Here is a 17,973-nt window from a genome sequence, read left to right as displayed (position 1 = left end):
AAGCACAGATAGAAGCTCTGAGACAGATTTATTGTCTCTCCTGAAAGTCTAGATGTTGGATATCCTCTTACTCACATTTTAACACTGGTACTAAATGACTGCTCTGGCCTCTCAATGGACACTGGACTAACAAATCTCTGAGCAGGCTGGACTGGAATGGAACACAAGTCTGAAATTAAGCATCAGCTGAAATATAATGCTAGTTCCTTTGGTCTCAGGGTCTTTTACCAGAGTTAACAGCTCACAACACAGCTCCTACACTCATCTAGAAGAAGACCTAACCAAAGGTAAGGTAAAGCCACACAGAGCTCTCCCCACCTGCTGGGATAGCATATACCAAATAAATGTAGCAATATCAGCTGTAGTTCAAGCATTCAAAGGGCAGAACACTCAAAGTCAGCAGTGCAATCCATGGTGTGGCAGAATTATTACTTGTTTGTGCAGTGTAGCACAGTAACCATATTTGCTGTGGTGCATTGCACCATTCAAAAAGAAACCACAAAGCAATATCCACTAAAATGTGGCTTCTGCTGCTATCATGCCCTGCATGTGTACTGTAAATAAACTATTTTGCACAACTGAGAGTCTTATACTATGGTGCACAGGTGAGTGTACATTGTTTAGCAATGGATTTGTACTGGAAACACACCCATCCAGTATAAATTACTATGGCTAGAGAAACTCAAAAGGATCGCAAACACACTTGATTTTTGAGAAATTAAAACATTTTACCTTGTTAAGTTCTGCTTGAAGGAGGCGTTCGTTTTTGAGGCAACGATTGGTCTAGCTATTTTATTAGATTAGGCTTTGTGTCAAAACATATGGGGCCTTATTTATGATAGCCTTGCGCCACTGGTGCGTCACTTTTTCCCATGTTAAAAGTGACGCACCGGCGGCGCAAGGCCTTCATAAATAAGGCCCATGGTTGTCTGTACTGTTCCACTCAGGTAACAGGCCAATAATGCCTCTTTGATGCAAAGTGGCACAAAAAGCTTTTCGCGCTGAGAAATGTGTACTTTTGAGGACAAAATACATTGCACAGCAAAGTAAATATCATTTTATTGCTTGGTCTTGCTTTGTATCACTTAGAGATGGTGCAGAGCCTCAATGAATCTGAGCGGATGTGTGCAGATAATGAGGGTGACATGTATGTACTGGGTCAATCAAGTTTTTGTTTGCGAACATTTTTTAAAACATTGTAAATCAAAAAGAGTCTGAGGGTGAGACCATAAGAACTTTGACTGTTTATTGTGATTACTTAAGAATGTTTGATTTGGTCAGCATAGTGATAAGAATGTACTACTTGGAATAAAGGATTACTGTGTACATATGCTTGTGAATGTTGGTAGAGAATTGGATTCTGAACCATTTTTAGGTCGAGTATTCGAGACCTCTTGTATATACTTTTGTATAAGCTTATATATTATTATATACTTGTATGTGTATGTACATTGTGGGCTCTGGAGATCAGCCCTAGGTCTTGTCTGCTTCCGTTTAGGGACTTTTTTCTGTTCAACTGCTTCTAATTAAAAGACCAGTCGAGGTCAGTAAAATACCAGAATTGCTTTCTGCTGAGGGACTTTCTTTAAAAAAACATTCTGGCAACTGTCTCTATTTAACTTTCTTGATAGAAAACGACCAGCAGAGATCAGTAAAATACAGAATCACATTAGCATTCTCTAGATTCCAGTCCATAGAAATTGTCTTTCACAAGCAACCGTAGACAATAATATTTTTTTCAAATCTTGTATTTTCAGTGATATGACCACCGAAGGCCCTGATATTATATTAAAAACAGAGCTTTGGACTATACCATTTTGCCCGCTGAAAAGTACAGTAGTTGCATTGACATTGAAGCCAAAATACGAGGTCCAGAAGAGGTGATGCATCGTCTTCTCACAACGGTGGCGATGCATCAGTTCTGAGTCCTTTGTGTCACGTGCGATGCCTGGATTCTCCTAGAGCAGCACTTTAAACCCACTTCCAAGGGTTCAGGAAAGGATTGGCATGACTTCTCAGGGCATAGTCACAGCCAGCAGAGTCCCAGTGTTGAGGCAAGTGAGTTGAAAGTCTTTGATGTCCCTGAGATTTCAGAACAGAAGGCAAGCCAACAACCCCTTGAGGGTAACTCCGGTTTTGGGTTCAAGTGATGTGGGTCCAATTCTTCTCACCAAGGCAAGGAGGGCAGCAGACAGCACAGCAAGAACGACATTCTTCCAGAGCAGCACTCCAGAAGAGTGGCAGTTCAGCAGGACAGCAGTCCTTCTCCCTGCCAAACTGTCCACAGGCACAGAAGTGTACTGGCGTGGTATGGTCAGAAGTCCAGTTCTTAACACAGTTGTGCCTTTGAAGTGGGGGAGAATTCAAAGAAGGACTTTAAAGTGCACAGATCTGCCTTGGCTCCAGACTCACTATAGGGGGTTAAGCAGTCCTTTGTGTGTGGACAGGACACAGCCTATTCAGGTGTAAGTGGGGGGCTGTTCCGGGATCCTCCTTCCCAGCTTTCCCAAGATGGCCCATCAGGATATGGAAGGCCCATCAAGTCACAACTAAGCTCCCATTTTGTGTAGCTGTCTACAGGGAATGTGCACGTCCAGCTGTCCCCTCCCCCGCCCCCCCACCAGACATGTATTGGAGAAAGGCTGCAGGCACACTGGACTTAAAGCATCTATATGCCTGCCATCTTTCTAAAAGTGGCATTTTTAAAATTGTAATGATACATTTGAATTAACCCTTAATGAGGATGTATTGTGATAATTCCATAGGTACTAAACATGAAAACTCGACCTCCTTCCAATTGGGAATTACTGCTTACTAGATGTAACAAGGAATAAGCAATATTTACCTATGTGAGGGGTAAGCCTCACAGTAGCGAAAAACGAATTTGGGAGTTTTGTACTACCAGAACATGTAAAGCTTAAAAGTACATATCCTACCTTTTAATTACAGAGCACCCTGCCTCATGGGCTACTTAGGGCCTACCTTAGGGGTGCCATATAAGCAATAAAAAGGGAGGTTAAGGTTTGGCAAGGGGTTTTAAATGCCAAGTCGACAAGGCAGTGTAAACTGCACACACTGGCTCTGCAGTGGCAGTCCTGAGACATGTTTTAAAGGGCTGCTTAAGTGGGGGCACAATTAGTGCTGCAGGCCCACAAGTAGAATTTAATTTACAGGCCCTGGCAGATGTAGTGCACTTTACTTGGACTTATAGGTAAGTTAAATATGCCAATTGTGGATAAGCCAATCAAACTATGTTTAGGGAGAACGCACACGTTCTTTAGCACTGGCTAGAGTGGTTAAGTGCCCAGAGTACTAAAGACAACAAAAAACAGATCAACAAAATTGGAGGCAAGCAGGCAAAAAGTTTGAGGGAAGACCACCCTAAGGATGTCAGGATTCAGACAGACCTCATTCTATGGAAGATGGCAGTTCCTAAAACTCCAACTGGAAACCTACCTCTGGGCATCTTTTTGGAGCCCTTTTAAAATATTTTGCAGATAGAAACACCCTGTAAAAGTATGTTCAGGCAGGAATGTACAGGTCTTTTCATTGAAAAGTCCCCCTTTTTCCAATCAACATTGTGTCTTCAATGAAAACTGAAGATTTAAGAACCAGGTTTGTGAAATTGACATTTGAATGATCCACTCCACAAAACATATTGACTGAGAGAGTACATAGGCTGTTCTGTTTGTTTTGTCACTGTAGCACCTGGATGATGCACAAAGAGAAGCACAGGGGCAACTACCTGCCCAAATTGTCCCCTAACTTTGAGGGAACAAACTGGAGTATTACAACACCTGGCTTCTTTTCAAGAGTCCCTCTTGCCTTTCCGGTGTCCCAACCCTCTTCCATATCATCTTTTTCTTTCTCAAATTCATGTAAAGCTTTGTTAAACCACAGTTTTGGAATATTAATACCTACACTTTAGGAAATTGATTTTACTTTGACAGTGGCATTCATAATGCATCTAGCACGTTTTATTGTTTAATTTTAGTTAACTTTATTACAATATAAAGAGGGCGCTTTATCATTATTTAGAGAAAATGTGCAAAGATCACTTAAAAGGTGAAAGTTGTAATCAATTTTGCCTTTGATGTTTATTTTACTATATTAAAGAGTTCTGTTTCAGTTATTTGTATGATATTTCTCGATCTTTTCTCTACTGTTTAAAGCAAGTACCTTATTGGAGCTTCTCCTGTTAGCCTGTTTAACCCCTTCCCTGCTGCCGTCGGCCATTGGCCGACGGCAGCACTACCTTCCCAGTGCTGCCGTCGGCCAATGGCCGACGCGGCCCCGCCCGTTTTGCGGAAGTGCCGCACTGCGGGAAAATCGGGTCCGCAGGAAAGGGGTTAATTTCAGACTGACTGATGCAACATTTGCCTAAATAGTAACAAACATTTACTATGGATGCTATTACTGAAAGCATTTTTGCAAGCACACGTATCGTTTTGATCTCGTAACCTCATCAAAAATGCAAGCCAGTGTCTCATTTGATTATGTTATTCTAGTTGTTTGAATGAACTGAAGTGCAGTTAGGTATTTATCAAGGTATCATGGAATCAAACAGTAGATTTAAATATGATATAATCTATACATATTAAAGTGGCACAGTTATTGTAAAAATATATCGATGCCCTTGAAAGTAAAATCAATGTTTCGCAATCGAATAAAAAAACTGTTCAAATAAAAAACAAAACAATTATTGTGCAAAGTCACCTAATTGGTGGGAAACATGAGCCTATGCATCACAGAAAATAACAAAGTCATAAACATCCACAAATATAGCATTCCAGTTAACAGTTTGTTACACCTTAACCTAAAATCTGTCTAATATCACATACAGACTGCACCTCAAATAATTGCTGTGATGGATCCTCTGCCAAGAAACTAATTGTTTTGTTTTGCAGGATTTTATTGATACGGTGAACTACATATTGGATACTAATGCAGTGCAAAACTGGACAATACTCCTTGAAAGTGAAAAAGATGCCAGTTCCCAGCTTTTACAGTCAGTGGAAGAATTTGCTAAACAGTTGCCCTCCCAAAATCATCAACTCACCATAAGCAAGCCTTTCATTGAAGTAAAGGCTTTTGAAGTAAATCAAAACAATCGTCTGACGGGCTACAGTGCTGCGTTTATAAATGCTGATTTTAATGTGACTGGAGAGGTATTCATACCGAAAGAACAAATTCAGAGGCTTCCTTTAGGCTCCACTCTTGTAAGCATTGCCTATCCTACTTTAAGAAGAATTTTGCCGAAAAACTCGAACAAACATTTTTGGGTCAATGGACTTGTAATGTCAGTAGTTGTCAAAGAAGACATGCTGATCAATGATATTTCAATAACATTTCAGAAAATCAATAATAGTCTGTGGCAAGTGAATTGTGTCTTCTGGGACTTCATTGTCACCTCATGGAACAACAATGGCTGCTTTCCAGAAAATGAAACTGACACAGTGGTTGTATGCAGATGTTCACACCTTACCTCATTCTCAATCCTAATGTCCGCAACAACGCCTTCAGATGTAATCCTCAGCTATATTGCCAATATTGGAGTGTCCATCTCTGTAGGAAGCTTGATTCTGGGCCTCATTGTTGAAGCTTTGGTATGGCAGCATGTAACAAAACGGAAGACATCATTCATGCGCCACGTCTGTATCGTCAACATATCACTGTCGCTCCTGATAGCCGACATCTGGTTCATCGTAGCTGCCATCAATACAGAATGGGCACAAAAGAACGTTTTAAGCCGCAACCAAAAGGCTTCCTGCATATCCGCCACATTCTTCATTCACTTCTTCTATCTGTCTTTGTTTTTTTGGATGCTTACTTTGGGGCTCCTTATTTTCTACCGTACAGTCCTAATTTTCCATGAGTTGGGAAGGAATCGCATGATGTGCATCGCATTCAGCATTGGTTACGCTTGTCCGCTGGTTATCAGTGTTATCACATTAATTAGCACTGGCCCAACCAAGGCCTACATGAGGAAAGATGCCTGTTGGCTTAGCTGGGATGAGAGCAGAGCACTCCTTGCCTTTGTGCTACCAGCACTTCTTGCTGTAACCTTAAATTTCATGATACTGGTGCTTGTCATTATAAAGGTACAGAGGCCTACAATAGGAGAAGGAGCACCAGAGGAGAGAAACATTGTCCTGCAAACTGGAAAAAGAATTGCAATTTTGTCCCCAATTTTGGGTCTTACATGGGCAATCGGATTTTCCATAGTTGCTGTTGATGCTCCAGTTCTGGCACTGCATATTATATTTTCTATACTTAATTCACTACAGGTAAGAATTTCAAAATACATTTTCCCTTGTTAAAAGCTTCTTCTCTGAGCAACATATTAGCCTGTAGAAATGTGCTTGCCTTCATTTTTCAATCTCACAGAGTATTATAATCAATAAAAGAAAGTGAAGTAGATTAATAAAGCAAGAATACATCAATGATTCTAAGTGAATGTGACAGGGCAAACCATTGATGTGAGCATTCCCCCATCTTCCAGGCTAACTTTAAAAGAATTCTGTTAGTAGCAGAAATCTATACTGCAACGTCCTCAATAACCTCCAGTCAAGCTGAATGTTTTGCTTCAGAAGCATCTGATTGGTGAAATATCATTTCATAGGATGTTTACTTTTTTAAATACTTGTATACTTATATTTACATGTTCCGGAGAACTTGATAGGTAGAGTAAAAAAAAATTGTTGGTGACCAATTTATTAAGGCATTTTGGAGTGCTCAAAGTAGTACTCCCGTACTACACATTCACTTACTCTTACATGCCTTTTTAAATTTGTCCCAAAACAACTAAAATAGGACTAACATGTAAATACTCTGAAGATATTATTATATAGTTGGTTGAAAGAGAAAGGATTGTGCCCTTTGTGTACTTTTACTGATAGAGAGCTAGACTGTTGAGAGCTGATTCACAAAGGCACACAAAAGTATGTTAAAGAGTGTTCGTGTAGGAGAAGTTGCCATAATAAAAAATGTTCTAGTGAATTTGCTCAATAGATTCTGGATGATATCAAGAAAAGCATGCTTGAATTAGAAAATGATTTATATTGCTTTTGTGCAGTCTCAATCTAAACTTGAATACTAAAAGAGTTAAAGAAAAGGTTTGTTAGAAAAATATTATCTGATGTATATTTATCACCACAATATATCTGGGGCCTGTTCAGTTGCTAAAATCAATAACCACCAGCCATTAACTATAACAGTGTAAAAGACTTCCATTACCAAATTCTCCTTTCAAAATATTAAGTAACAGTGTAGCACAAACCACTTCTGGGAAATGAGGATGTAAAAGTTCCTATACAAAACTATTTACACTCTTCAATGTCATTCTCACAACATCACCAATTCCATTCTAGACGATGACACTTCGAGAAAGATTAATTGCAATTCGTTATATTGTCATTTATTTTATTAAAACATAATTTCATGTAATTTAATGCACCACAATTTGTTTTATTTGAATTTATTTGGTAGAAACATATTTAAATAAAATGTAACATTTTGTAATATCGCTTTACTTCAGTTTCAGCATCAATAATCTCATAATACAACTTTCAATTGAAATTGATAACTATTTTCAGCTGTGATCCAAAGTGAGAACTTTGACCCACTGCTCATATCCAGAGAGTCAGGAGAGAATTCCGATGTAATCACACATGCACAGTACTCTTGTGTTGTGTCAGGCTAGGTCAATAAAGAATGCTACTGACCTGTTTAGTCGTCCAGCGGGGATGATGGAAGGATGCAATGACCTCGATTACCCTCAATGCTGTCACGCAAGCAGGCGTAGCTAGAGCTTGTGGCACCTGGGGCTATCCTTCAGATTGCCGCCCCCATGGGAGGGTGCTCAGGGAAAAAGGACGGCGAGCACCTGAAAGAGGTCCGAGAGACACGTAGTATCGCCGCTAATAGTTACCTCGATCATGCAAGTGACATGCACATACATGACACGGTCCAGGTCTAGACAGCCCCGTCCCCAAAATAGTGCCGCCTGGGGCGGAACGCCCCCACCTAGCTACGCTCACACTAACTCTTCTCTCCATCCATCCTTATCTCCATCCAGCTATTCATCTCACACGTTAATACGTCAACACGATATGGAAAGCATCCTTTTTCTTCCTCAAGACCCTACTGAATGGATGTATGCCGTTACAACGCATACTTTTACTCCGCGTACCATTACAACGCGGTATTTACAACGCATACCGCTACAACGCATAGCGCTTTGGGGTGCTGGATAGTGGTAAGTATAATTTACTATTCTAACTCCAGTCCCCGTGGACCCTAGGGAAGGTGTTGGATAGTAAATTAAACTTACCTCTTATCCTAGAGCGCCCCCCAGCGCAATGCGTTGTAACGGTATGCGTTGTAATGCCCGCGTTTTAGTGGTAGTGCGGAGTAAAAAATGCGTTGTAACAGGTGAATACCCTACTGAATATAAACCTTACATAAATTTCCAGGATTAAGATCTCCACATATTACCCAGCATAGTGACAGAAATAGAAGAATCCAGTGGACTGTATGTAGGCCTTGCTCTGTTACTCAAGTGCAAAACCCAGAGTGTACAAAAGGCATCAGTAAGGCTTCTTCTACATCTTACAGCCACAGAGTATGTAACGTTGCATGTCACACCTCCAATGGCTCCCAGTTTCTCAGAGGATTTCCTTCGAAGGGCTTGGCATAGTCCACAAAATCACCTACTGAGCTTACATGAGACGTGAATGTCCCTGACTAAAACCTATGGTCAGTATCTAGACACCTCTCCTTTGTACAAGAGGGCAAATGACTGAACACCTTTCTCACTCCAAGCAGCTAATACCATGAGACATGTTTCCTAGATTCATTTACAACTTTTTAGAATACTTAAAAGATCTAGGAACAGAGATGAAAAATTGCGTCTCCAAGAAACTGAAAGCGTTTAATATGTTGCTATTTTTAAAAAGGTAACGTGTTGTCGTAATTTGTTTTTTGGTGCTCATTTCTCTCAGTTTGCTAATATTAAATATTGTCATGAATATAAATTACTCATCGAGTCGGATTCTCTAAGCATACCAGCATAATCTAATTATAAGGTTTAGGATATCAATATTCTGCTCTCTTACCTGGGGATCATTAAAAAACAATTACTTCCTTAGATAATTCATGACTGAATTACTCTTGCTGTTTGCTTTGACAGTAGCCAAAAGGGTGCTTTACATTAAATGAATTAGATCTGGAAGGTAGACAGTAAAGAATGATAGAAAAGGAGAATTAAAGGATGACAAAAGGACTGAAATTGTGAGGGAATTACCGGAGTAGAGGATGGTAACATAGAGCTAAGTTATGGATGCAAAGAAAAAAGTAAGGAACTGAATACACATGGAGGGAGAGGAGACAGCAAGAGAAACAGCAAAAACATTTGAAAAACACAGAAGGGGCTATATAGGTGAAGAGGAAACAATCGGCAGGGCTACAGAGGTGAGAAGGAAACAAGTGGTAAATAAGGGAGCGAAAGGAATGATTGAGAGAAGAAATACGAGGGGAGGGGAATCGAAAGGGATGAGAATAGAGATAGAGAACGGCCAGGAGGCGCAGACAAGAGGATGGAAGGTATGAATTAAAGGACCAGAGGAAAGAGTAAAAGGATGAGAGACGGAAGTGAGGAAAAATTTAAATATAAAAGTATATATGTATGCATATTATGCCAGTATAGACAATGTTATATTGCACTTTCCATAAGCAGTTGAAACCCAGTTTTGAACCCATGCGATTAAGAGTGTGACTAGGTTGCGTATCTCATTAACCACCCTGCCCTCCCTTTCCCACATATTGGTGCAGTGAGATTGATAGATGGCGGCGGTGGACTCTAGGCTGCATTCTGGGCAGATGCACTCAATGTGCCTCAGTGAACAAGCCCAAATTACCAAAAGGCAGCCTGACGAAGTTGGACCAGCCCAAGGTAGGAGGACCAGTAGGGAGATTGGCTCCACCCTCCCACCCTGGGACTCTCATGACAATTTATTAAATTCCTGCAGAACAGTTCGAAAAGGACTCCAGGGTGTGCACAGTTTTTAAAATGATTCCTCGGTGTGCGGCACGCTCATTGCTGCCACAACTTCCTCCTCGCTTTACGCAAGCGCATCGCATCGGGCACCAGGAAGTCACGTGATGCGCTCGCACTACAAACGGCGGCTGCGGCACTGGCCTGTTGTGGCGGCCTTTATAATTTATTTGAGGACACTCTAGTGTCCTCAAATAAATTATAAAGGCCGCCGCAATGGGCCAGTGCTGCAGCTGCCGCCCTCAAAATAGTGCCGCCTGGGGCAGACCGCCCCCACCGCACGCCCCCAGCTATGCGGGTGCACACAAGGAGTGCAGCAAGATCACTGCCCTGCATGTAAGCACACAGAAGAGAAAGGGGAAAGGGAGAAAACAACAAATGCAGCCGAATTAAGGAAGCAGCACATGTCCAGAGACCTTCTGGATTACATGGATCACCAGCGGTTTGTAGGGGAACCTCAGACTCGTGTGAAAACACCCTGCATTCAAGAAAGGAGGCACGTTGTTAGAAGTGGTCACACACGTATACCCTATGTTGGTAATACCCCTTTGTTTCTGGTACTCACATTCTTTTGCATGCAGCACACCATTACCGTAGAAACAGGCACACCGCTGAGCCCCACTTTATCATTGTCCACATGAGTATGTGAAGAGGCACACCTCTGGAAAATACCACTGACATTCAAAGACACTGCTCTCCTCCAGGAGAGTACACAATAAAAAATATAGGGAGGGATTCCAAATATCACTGCAAGAACGCTGCAAAGGAAAGATATAGAAAAGCACCAAAAAAAAGACTTTTCGACTTATCCGGGTTTCTGAGGAGTCAGTAGCTCCTTGTTCATTCACATGAGCTGCCGATGCAGGGGAATGTTACAAAAATAACCGGCAGCATGGGAAACCGCTCCCCGCACTGTCCACGACCCCTTCAGACTGAAAGGAGAGTATTTATAAGAAAAGCGAGAGCCGACGATGGACACAGCCTCACTCACAGTCCGGAGGTGCAGCTCCGAAAACAAGCAGCCGGGAAGAGCTCAACAGCCGCTGCAGGATAGACACGCCAAGGAAACAGAGCACATACTCACGCTCTTGTCGGGCGCTGGGAAGATTCAGGTACGCGGGTTCTGCGAAGGCGAGATGTCAAGGGAATAACTTTCCACACGGAAGAAGCTCACTGAAGTGATTGTCAAGCTAAAATCCTGCCCTCCGTCAGCATCTGTTTACCGGCACCACTTCCTGTAACCGCCCGTAGTCTGGCATGTACTTCAGCATACTCACTGGTCTACCAGTCATATGGTATGTTATGCTATGCTATAATGTTTATAAGGCGCAATAGCTGCCCCAGCAAAGCGGAGTCCCAGCGCTGACTGTAGTGAGAGACAAACGGTGGTGAGGCAGGGTGGTCTACAACAGAGGTAAAAGGTGTGTTTTAACTATCTTCTGGAAAACTAGGTAGTTGTTCAAGCTGCGGATCTGTACAGGAAGCGAGTTCCAGAGTTGTGCCGCCAAAGTGCAAAACGAGCGTCCCCAGCGCGTGCCCTCCTTACCCGGGGGACCACTACCAAGTTTTGCCCCAAAAAACGGAGTTGATGAGTCTGTACATATTGCAGCAACAAATTAGCCAAGATTCTTGTAGTGGCAAATTTCAGGATCTTAAAGGCCAAGCAGAGAGCCTTAAACTCAATCTGCCTGGCCACCAGCAGCCAGTGAAGTTGGTGAATAGAATCCAACACAGGACAGGCTCTACGGAGACCAAGGAGGGTTCTGGCAGCCGTGTTCTGGACCCTCTGAAGTCTCATGATTTGAGCCTTGTTAGACCCTAGATATAGCGAGTTGGCATAATTCAGCCTCGATAAAATCGAGGCCTGGATGATGATTTGCTGTGTTGGCGCGTCAAAAGAACTCAATAAGGGTTTGAGCCCTCGCAGTAGCCCAAAGCATGTCCCAGCCAACTACTTTTCTTGTTTGAACTTGGAAATTGAGGGCCGAGTCCACCCAAAGCCCCAATTATTCACGACCTCCTTGGGGGGCGTCACCAAGAGTTTCGGGCCACCAGTGCGCACTCCAAAGCCCGGGGTCATTCCCTACCACCAACACCTCCGACTTGTTGGCATTAAGCTGGAGCAGTTGGCAGACATCCACCCGGCAAGGGCTGTGAGATCGCTCCGAAACTTGGGGGCGCCCCACCTGGGGTTGTCCAAGTGTGCCACTACCAACTGTGTATCGTCAGCGTAAGAGATCATGGTGAGACCTCTACTCTTGGCTACCAATGCCAGGGGGTTGACGTACAGGTTAAACAGCAGTGGGCTCAAGGAGGAGCCCTGGGGCACCCCTTGTTTGATTGTATGAACACCGGAGCTAAAAGGGGGGCTGTCAGCTGAAACGTCCTCCCTGCGAGAAACGAAGAGAGCCAATCAAGAGCGAGGCCCACTATGCCTACCTCTTCCAGATGTCACAACAAAATGCAATGAGAAACCGTGTCAAATGCCGCACTAAGGTCCAGTAATATCACTACCAAAATGGACCCGGCATCTACTGCAGTCCGAAGATGTTCGGTCACAGCCAGAAGTGCTGACTCAATGCTGTGGCCAGGACGGAAGCCATTCTGGGAGGGGTCTAAGATGTTGTTGGTGTTCAGGAAACCTGTTAATGAGGAATTGGTGATCATAGACGCCCATGGCAGGAGGGAAAAGGCGCTGAAATTCTCTGGCTTAGATGCGTCCAGGGTGGGTTTATTGAGCAGAGGTACCACCCTGGCATACTTTCATGCCCTGGGAACAACTGCCCTGGCCAGAGACCTATTAATCACCTGGCCCAGAGGTGCCAAAAGCACCAGCAGGATTTTCCTGAATTGACCTGGCTTGAGAGGGTCAGCCGGAGAGCCCGATTTCATTTTGCTGCACAGTAGAAGCAACTGCTCTTGAGGGATTATTTATTTATTTAAACAGTTTTACGTAGCGCTGGCTAGACCCAAGGGTATCAGAGTGCTTTACAGGGATGGAAGTAGAGACATGGTGAGATAATCATATTACATTCGTACAAAAAATGAAAAGCATAATATATGAGCAAGAAGTCAGGAGTAATAAATAACTAGACAAGGAAATTTATTTTTTATTTTTATTTGGGCATTTGTAAAGCGCCTGGTTACGCCACTGGGTTGTCCCCGCGCTGTGATAAGTGAAGTGGCTGTCCCCCCCCCTCCTACAGAAGGCTACCTGCTGAAAAGGTGGGTTTTAAGCTTTTTCCTAAACAGGACTTTAGATGGTTCTAGTCGCAGTTCTAAAGGAAGGGCATTCCAGCATCTGGGAGCGAGGTGTCTAAAAGATCTTCCTCCCATACGTGCCTTCCTTACTCTGGGGACTTTTAGCAGCCCAGTCTGCGAGGACCGTAGATTGCGTGTGGGTTCATAGTAGGTCACCAGACTCTGGAGCGGAACAGGGGCTTTACCACTCAGAATGCGGTGACATGTGGAGAGGGCTTTGAACTCTACCCTCTTCTCCACGGGGAGCCAATGGAGGGCAAGTAGAGCTGGTTTGGAGGGTGACCTCCTAGGGAGCCTGAGTACCAGCCGCGCCGCGGCATTTTGAAGCACTTGCAGGCGGCCCATGACCTTGCTCGTGGCCCCCAGATAGAGCAGGTTCCCGTAGTCAAGTCGCGAGGTGACCAGGGCGTGCACCAGCGTCCTCCGAGCAGAAATAGGAAGAAGGTCTAAAACTTTCCTTAAGGCTCTCAGAACGCCGAAACACACCCCGGCCACCCTGCTGACCTGGGGACCGAAGGCAAGGTCCTTGTCCAGCCACACGCCGAGGTTCCTGGCCTCACGGCAGGGAGTAGGGACCTCACCCAGGCAGGGCGGCCACCACGCCGACGACCAAGCAGATGGCCCTCTCCCCACCACGAGCACCTCAGTCTTGCTACCGTTCAGCTTTAAACAGTTTGCGGACATCCAGGCTGCCAGGTCTTGCATGCAGTTCCTGAAGATGTCCGCTGCAAGGCCGGGTGCACGCGATAGGGAGATGGCCAGCTGCGTGTCATCGGCGTAGGACACCAGGCGAAGACCGTGTCCCTCTACGATGGCTGTAAGGGGGGAGACATAGATATTAAATAGGGTTGGGCTCAGGGACGAGCCCTGAGGCACGCCCTGGCCCAACTCAATCTCCTTCGAATAGCATTCTCCCAGTCGGACCTGAAAACACCTGTCAGACAGGAAGGAACCGATCCAGCCAAGCGCATCGCCTGTGACTCCACCTTCATTCAGACACTGTAGCAAGGTGGAGTGTGCTACAGTGTCGAATGCCGCGCTTAGGTCAAGTAGGATCAAAGCCATGGTTTGGCCCTCACCCACGCCCTGTCGTAGCGCTTCAACTGCCACGAGAAGCGCCGATTCCGTCGAATGACGGGGGCGGAAGCCAAATTGCGAGCCGTGGAGTAGCGAAGCCTCTTCCACGAACTGCATAAGTTGTAGGTTGGCTATTTTTTCCGCCACTTTAGCCATATAGGGCAGGAGGGAGATTGGGCGAAGATTGTCAAGTTTCTCAAAACTGACATTGGCTTTTTTTGCAGAGGGAGTACTACTGCTTGCTTCCAAGCAATAGGGACACTCTGGGACTTGAAGGAGGCATCTAGCAGGTGGCGAACATAGGGTTCAAGTACTTGTAGGCTGCCCTTCAACCAACTAGGAGTGGTCGGGTCTCTTGGGGAGCCGGATTTTATCGAACCGCATATGCGGAGAAGTACCTCCGTAGGAGGGGTGACGAAGATGACTAATCGTTGTTCCCTTTTGATTTCAGTGGCCTCCTGGTATAAAGGGCTATTGTCTGCCTTCTGAGGGAAGGAATTGTAGATGTTAGTGACCTTATTTGCAAAAAACTCTGCAATACGGTCACAACCCTCCGTTGTGCAAAGTTTCTTGGGCACCACAGCGGGCTTCCCTATCGCAATAGATTTATAGATTGAGAAGAGTTCCTTAGTGGACTGTTCAGCTTCTTAAATCTTATTGCAGTAGTACAGTGATTTGCCCTTTCTTATTATTTGTGGTAGTTGCGCCTGCATTCTATATACTCTGCTTTGGCATGGGCCGAGTAGGCAGTTCTCCATTGCCTTTCAGCACGTTTACACGCTGCTTTGGCTGCCCGCATATCATCGTTGTACCAAGGAGCCGATCTCTGAGCTCGGCCCCCCATTTTTGCCGTACCAAGTGGAGCCACCAGGTCCAGGGCCTCCGTGATTCGTTGGGCTAGATTGAAATTAATTTCTTTTACCCCCTCACCCCCAGGGTGACCCTTCGCAGTTAGCGCCTGGTTAAATTTAGCTTGGGAGAACGCCGCCCATCTCCGCCTAGGGTGTTTATCGGCAGGAGGTTCGGTCGGGCGCGCACCCTGTATCTCAATGGTGAATGGGATGAGATGGTGGTCGGACCATGGAATGGGGACAGGGATCCGAGCTTCCACTTGGTTCCAGTTTGCGAAAACCGGGTCAAGAAGGTGGCCCATCTTGTGGGTGGAGTGCTGTACCTTCTGCTCAAACTGCAGACCTGCCATAGTTTGACAGAGATCACTCGCCACCTTGTCCGTAAGGGTATCTAGGTGAAGGTTTAGGTCACCCAGGACTAGATATTTATCAGTACTTAATGCGGCCTCTGTGACTCCTTCTACTAGCTTCTCGATGAAAGTTGAAGTAGAGCCAGGCGGGCGATAAATCAGAAGGCCTTTCAGAGTGAAATTGCCGCTTATCGAGATAGAGAAAGCACCGGCTTCACTATCCTCAATAGTAGTCCGTTCTAACTGACATTGGTAGGCCTGTTTAGCAACTATAGCTATGCCACCCCCTCTCCCTGATATTCTATCTAATCTCTGCAGGCAATAGCCCTCTGGGATGGCTTCAATGATCTCCGGCATGGAATCTTGGTCTAACCAAGTTTACGTAAGGAAAAGCAAATCCCAATGCTTTCCGCTAAGGAGGTCATGGATGTCAAGACAGTGTTTACGTAGAGAGCGGACGTTCAGCAGGCCACAGACCAGGGTATGTTGGTCTCCGAAGTTAACCTCCCCTATATGGAAAGTGAAGTTGCAGTGGCTGCAGCTAGCGTTGTTTTCTACCTCCATACTGTGTGAGCAAGGTCCAGAAAGATCACTGCGTAGGAGAAGAAGGTCCTCTCGACTCCAACAGACATGGTCTCCAGGAGGGGCAGGGGGTCTGGCCCTGGGCCGCAATCGGCCGCGGACGGGCGCAGACGGGCTTAACTCAGGCGCAACTCCGGCGCGCCTTCGTCGCGCCCACTGCGCTCGTCCGCTGCGCTGCCTACAACACATCCGCCTTATATCCCCCCCAGCGTCCCAACAACTAGAGCGTAGATGTTAGTCCAAAGCCAGGATTTGGGTAAACTGTGCAAGCGGGGTTGTCCAGGGTAAGTGGGGGGGAGGTGTGGGAGCAGGGTCGCGTGGGGGCGGGAGAAGGGAGAGGAGATAGCATGTAGGAGTATGCAGGGAATATATGAGAGCGGGTGGAAGGGGAATGGAGAGCGGGTGGGAGGAGAAAGGGGGAATATGTGGGAGAGAGGGATGGGGTTAGTAGGTCAGGTATAGTGCGATGAGCAACATAGCAACCTAATGGGCAGGATGTGAAACACCTGGAATGTGAAGAGATCAAGGACCCCAGTATTTGACGAGGTGTTGCCTGAGATCTTTTTTGAAGCTGAAGTATGAGGGGTTGCAACGTAGATTTTTGGGAAGTGCATTCCAGATGGTAGGAGCATTACCGGAGAAAGAGGGTGATTGGTTACATTTCTTGTTGACCACTGGCGGTACGAATATGAGAGCGTTGGTGCTTCTCAATTCTCTAGAGCAGTCCGCTTTGTGAAATCTCTGAGAGAGATACAGTTGGGTTTGAAGATGCAAGGCTTTGTGAGTAATGCATGCGTTCTTGTAGATAGATCTGCCTTCTATGGGAAGCCATTGGAGATCATTGAGGATGGGGGAGATGTGATTGATCCTTTTACAATCAGAAATAAACCTGACCGCGAGGTTCAGGACAAACTTGATTAGGGTAAGGTGGGCTTTAGGTGTTCTGAAGAGCAAGGCGTTCCCGTAGTCTAATCTGGAGAGTACTACTGAATGAACAACAGATTTTAAATCGTCAGCAGGGAGAAAGGGTTTGATTTTCTTGAGGTGAAGTAGGGAAACAAGAGCGTCTTTTGCTGCATTTTTAATGTAGGGAGAAAGGCTAATGTTTTGATCAATGCTTATTCCGAGGGATTTGACTGTGCTAGAGGAGACCAAGGAGCTGTTGAGAGTTTTGATGTCTGAGAGCCAGTGTTGAATGGGAAGCCGGTTGTTTTTAGGGGCGAAGATAATGACTTCAGTTTTTTTAGGGTTAAGTTTCAGGTAATTGTGATGAAACCATCGTTGAATCTTAGCCAGGGTATCATTGAGGTGCAGAATATCAGCATGGGATTTGATTTTATAGTAAAGTTGGGTATCGTCCACATAGAGGTGGTAGTTGATACCTGCATTCTTAAGAATGAGGGTGAGGGCTCCATGAAGAGGTTAAATAAAGAAGGAGATAGAATGGACCCCTGGGGGATACCCAAGGAAACAGGCAAGGGTTTAGAAAGGCAGTTGCCGATTTTAATTTGCTGTGTTCTGAACTGAAAGAAGAAGGTGAACCATTCGAGGACCGGACCATTGAAGCTGAATCGGTCTTTGAGTGTGTTGAGTAGGGTATCGTGGCTGACAATATCGAAAGCAGCAGAGAGGTCAAGAAGGATGAGAAGGGAAGCCTACCCCTTGTCTAGGAAGTGATAGATATCATCCACAATTTTGAGCATTGCAGTTTCTGTGCTACAGCTCTTTCAGAAACCTGGCTGAAGTGTGTCCAAAACGTTGAATGAGTTTATGTGTTTATCCAGTTGTAGCATGACAC

At 45.0% G+C, this 17,973-nt stretch overlaps 1 protein-coding gene across 1 annotated transcript in view; it reads left to right on the top strand.

Moving 5' to 3' along the window:
- Positions 1-17,973, top strand: part of LOC147707029 (adhesion G protein-coupled receptor F1-like) — a 375,698-nt gene that overhangs the window by 266,588 nt on the left and 91,137 nt on the right. The window contains exon 10 of the mRNA XM_086925618.1: positions 4,908-6,287. Within this exon, the coding sequence (XP_086781744.1) occupies positions 4,908-6,287 (1,380 nt within the window). The remainder of the gene's footprint in view (positions 1-4,907; positions 6,288-17,973) is intronic.

The sequence above is a fragment of the Lissotriton vulgaris genome, chromosome 6 (genome assembly GCF_964263255.1).
Source record: "Lissotriton vulgaris chromosome 6, aLisVul1.2, whole genome shotgun sequence".
In the NCBI taxonomy this organism is placed as follows: Eukaryota; Metazoa; Chordata; class Amphibia; order Caudata; family Salamandridae; genus Lissotriton; species Lissotriton vulgaris.
This window is presented reverse-complemented; position numbering and strand designations above follow the sequence as displayed.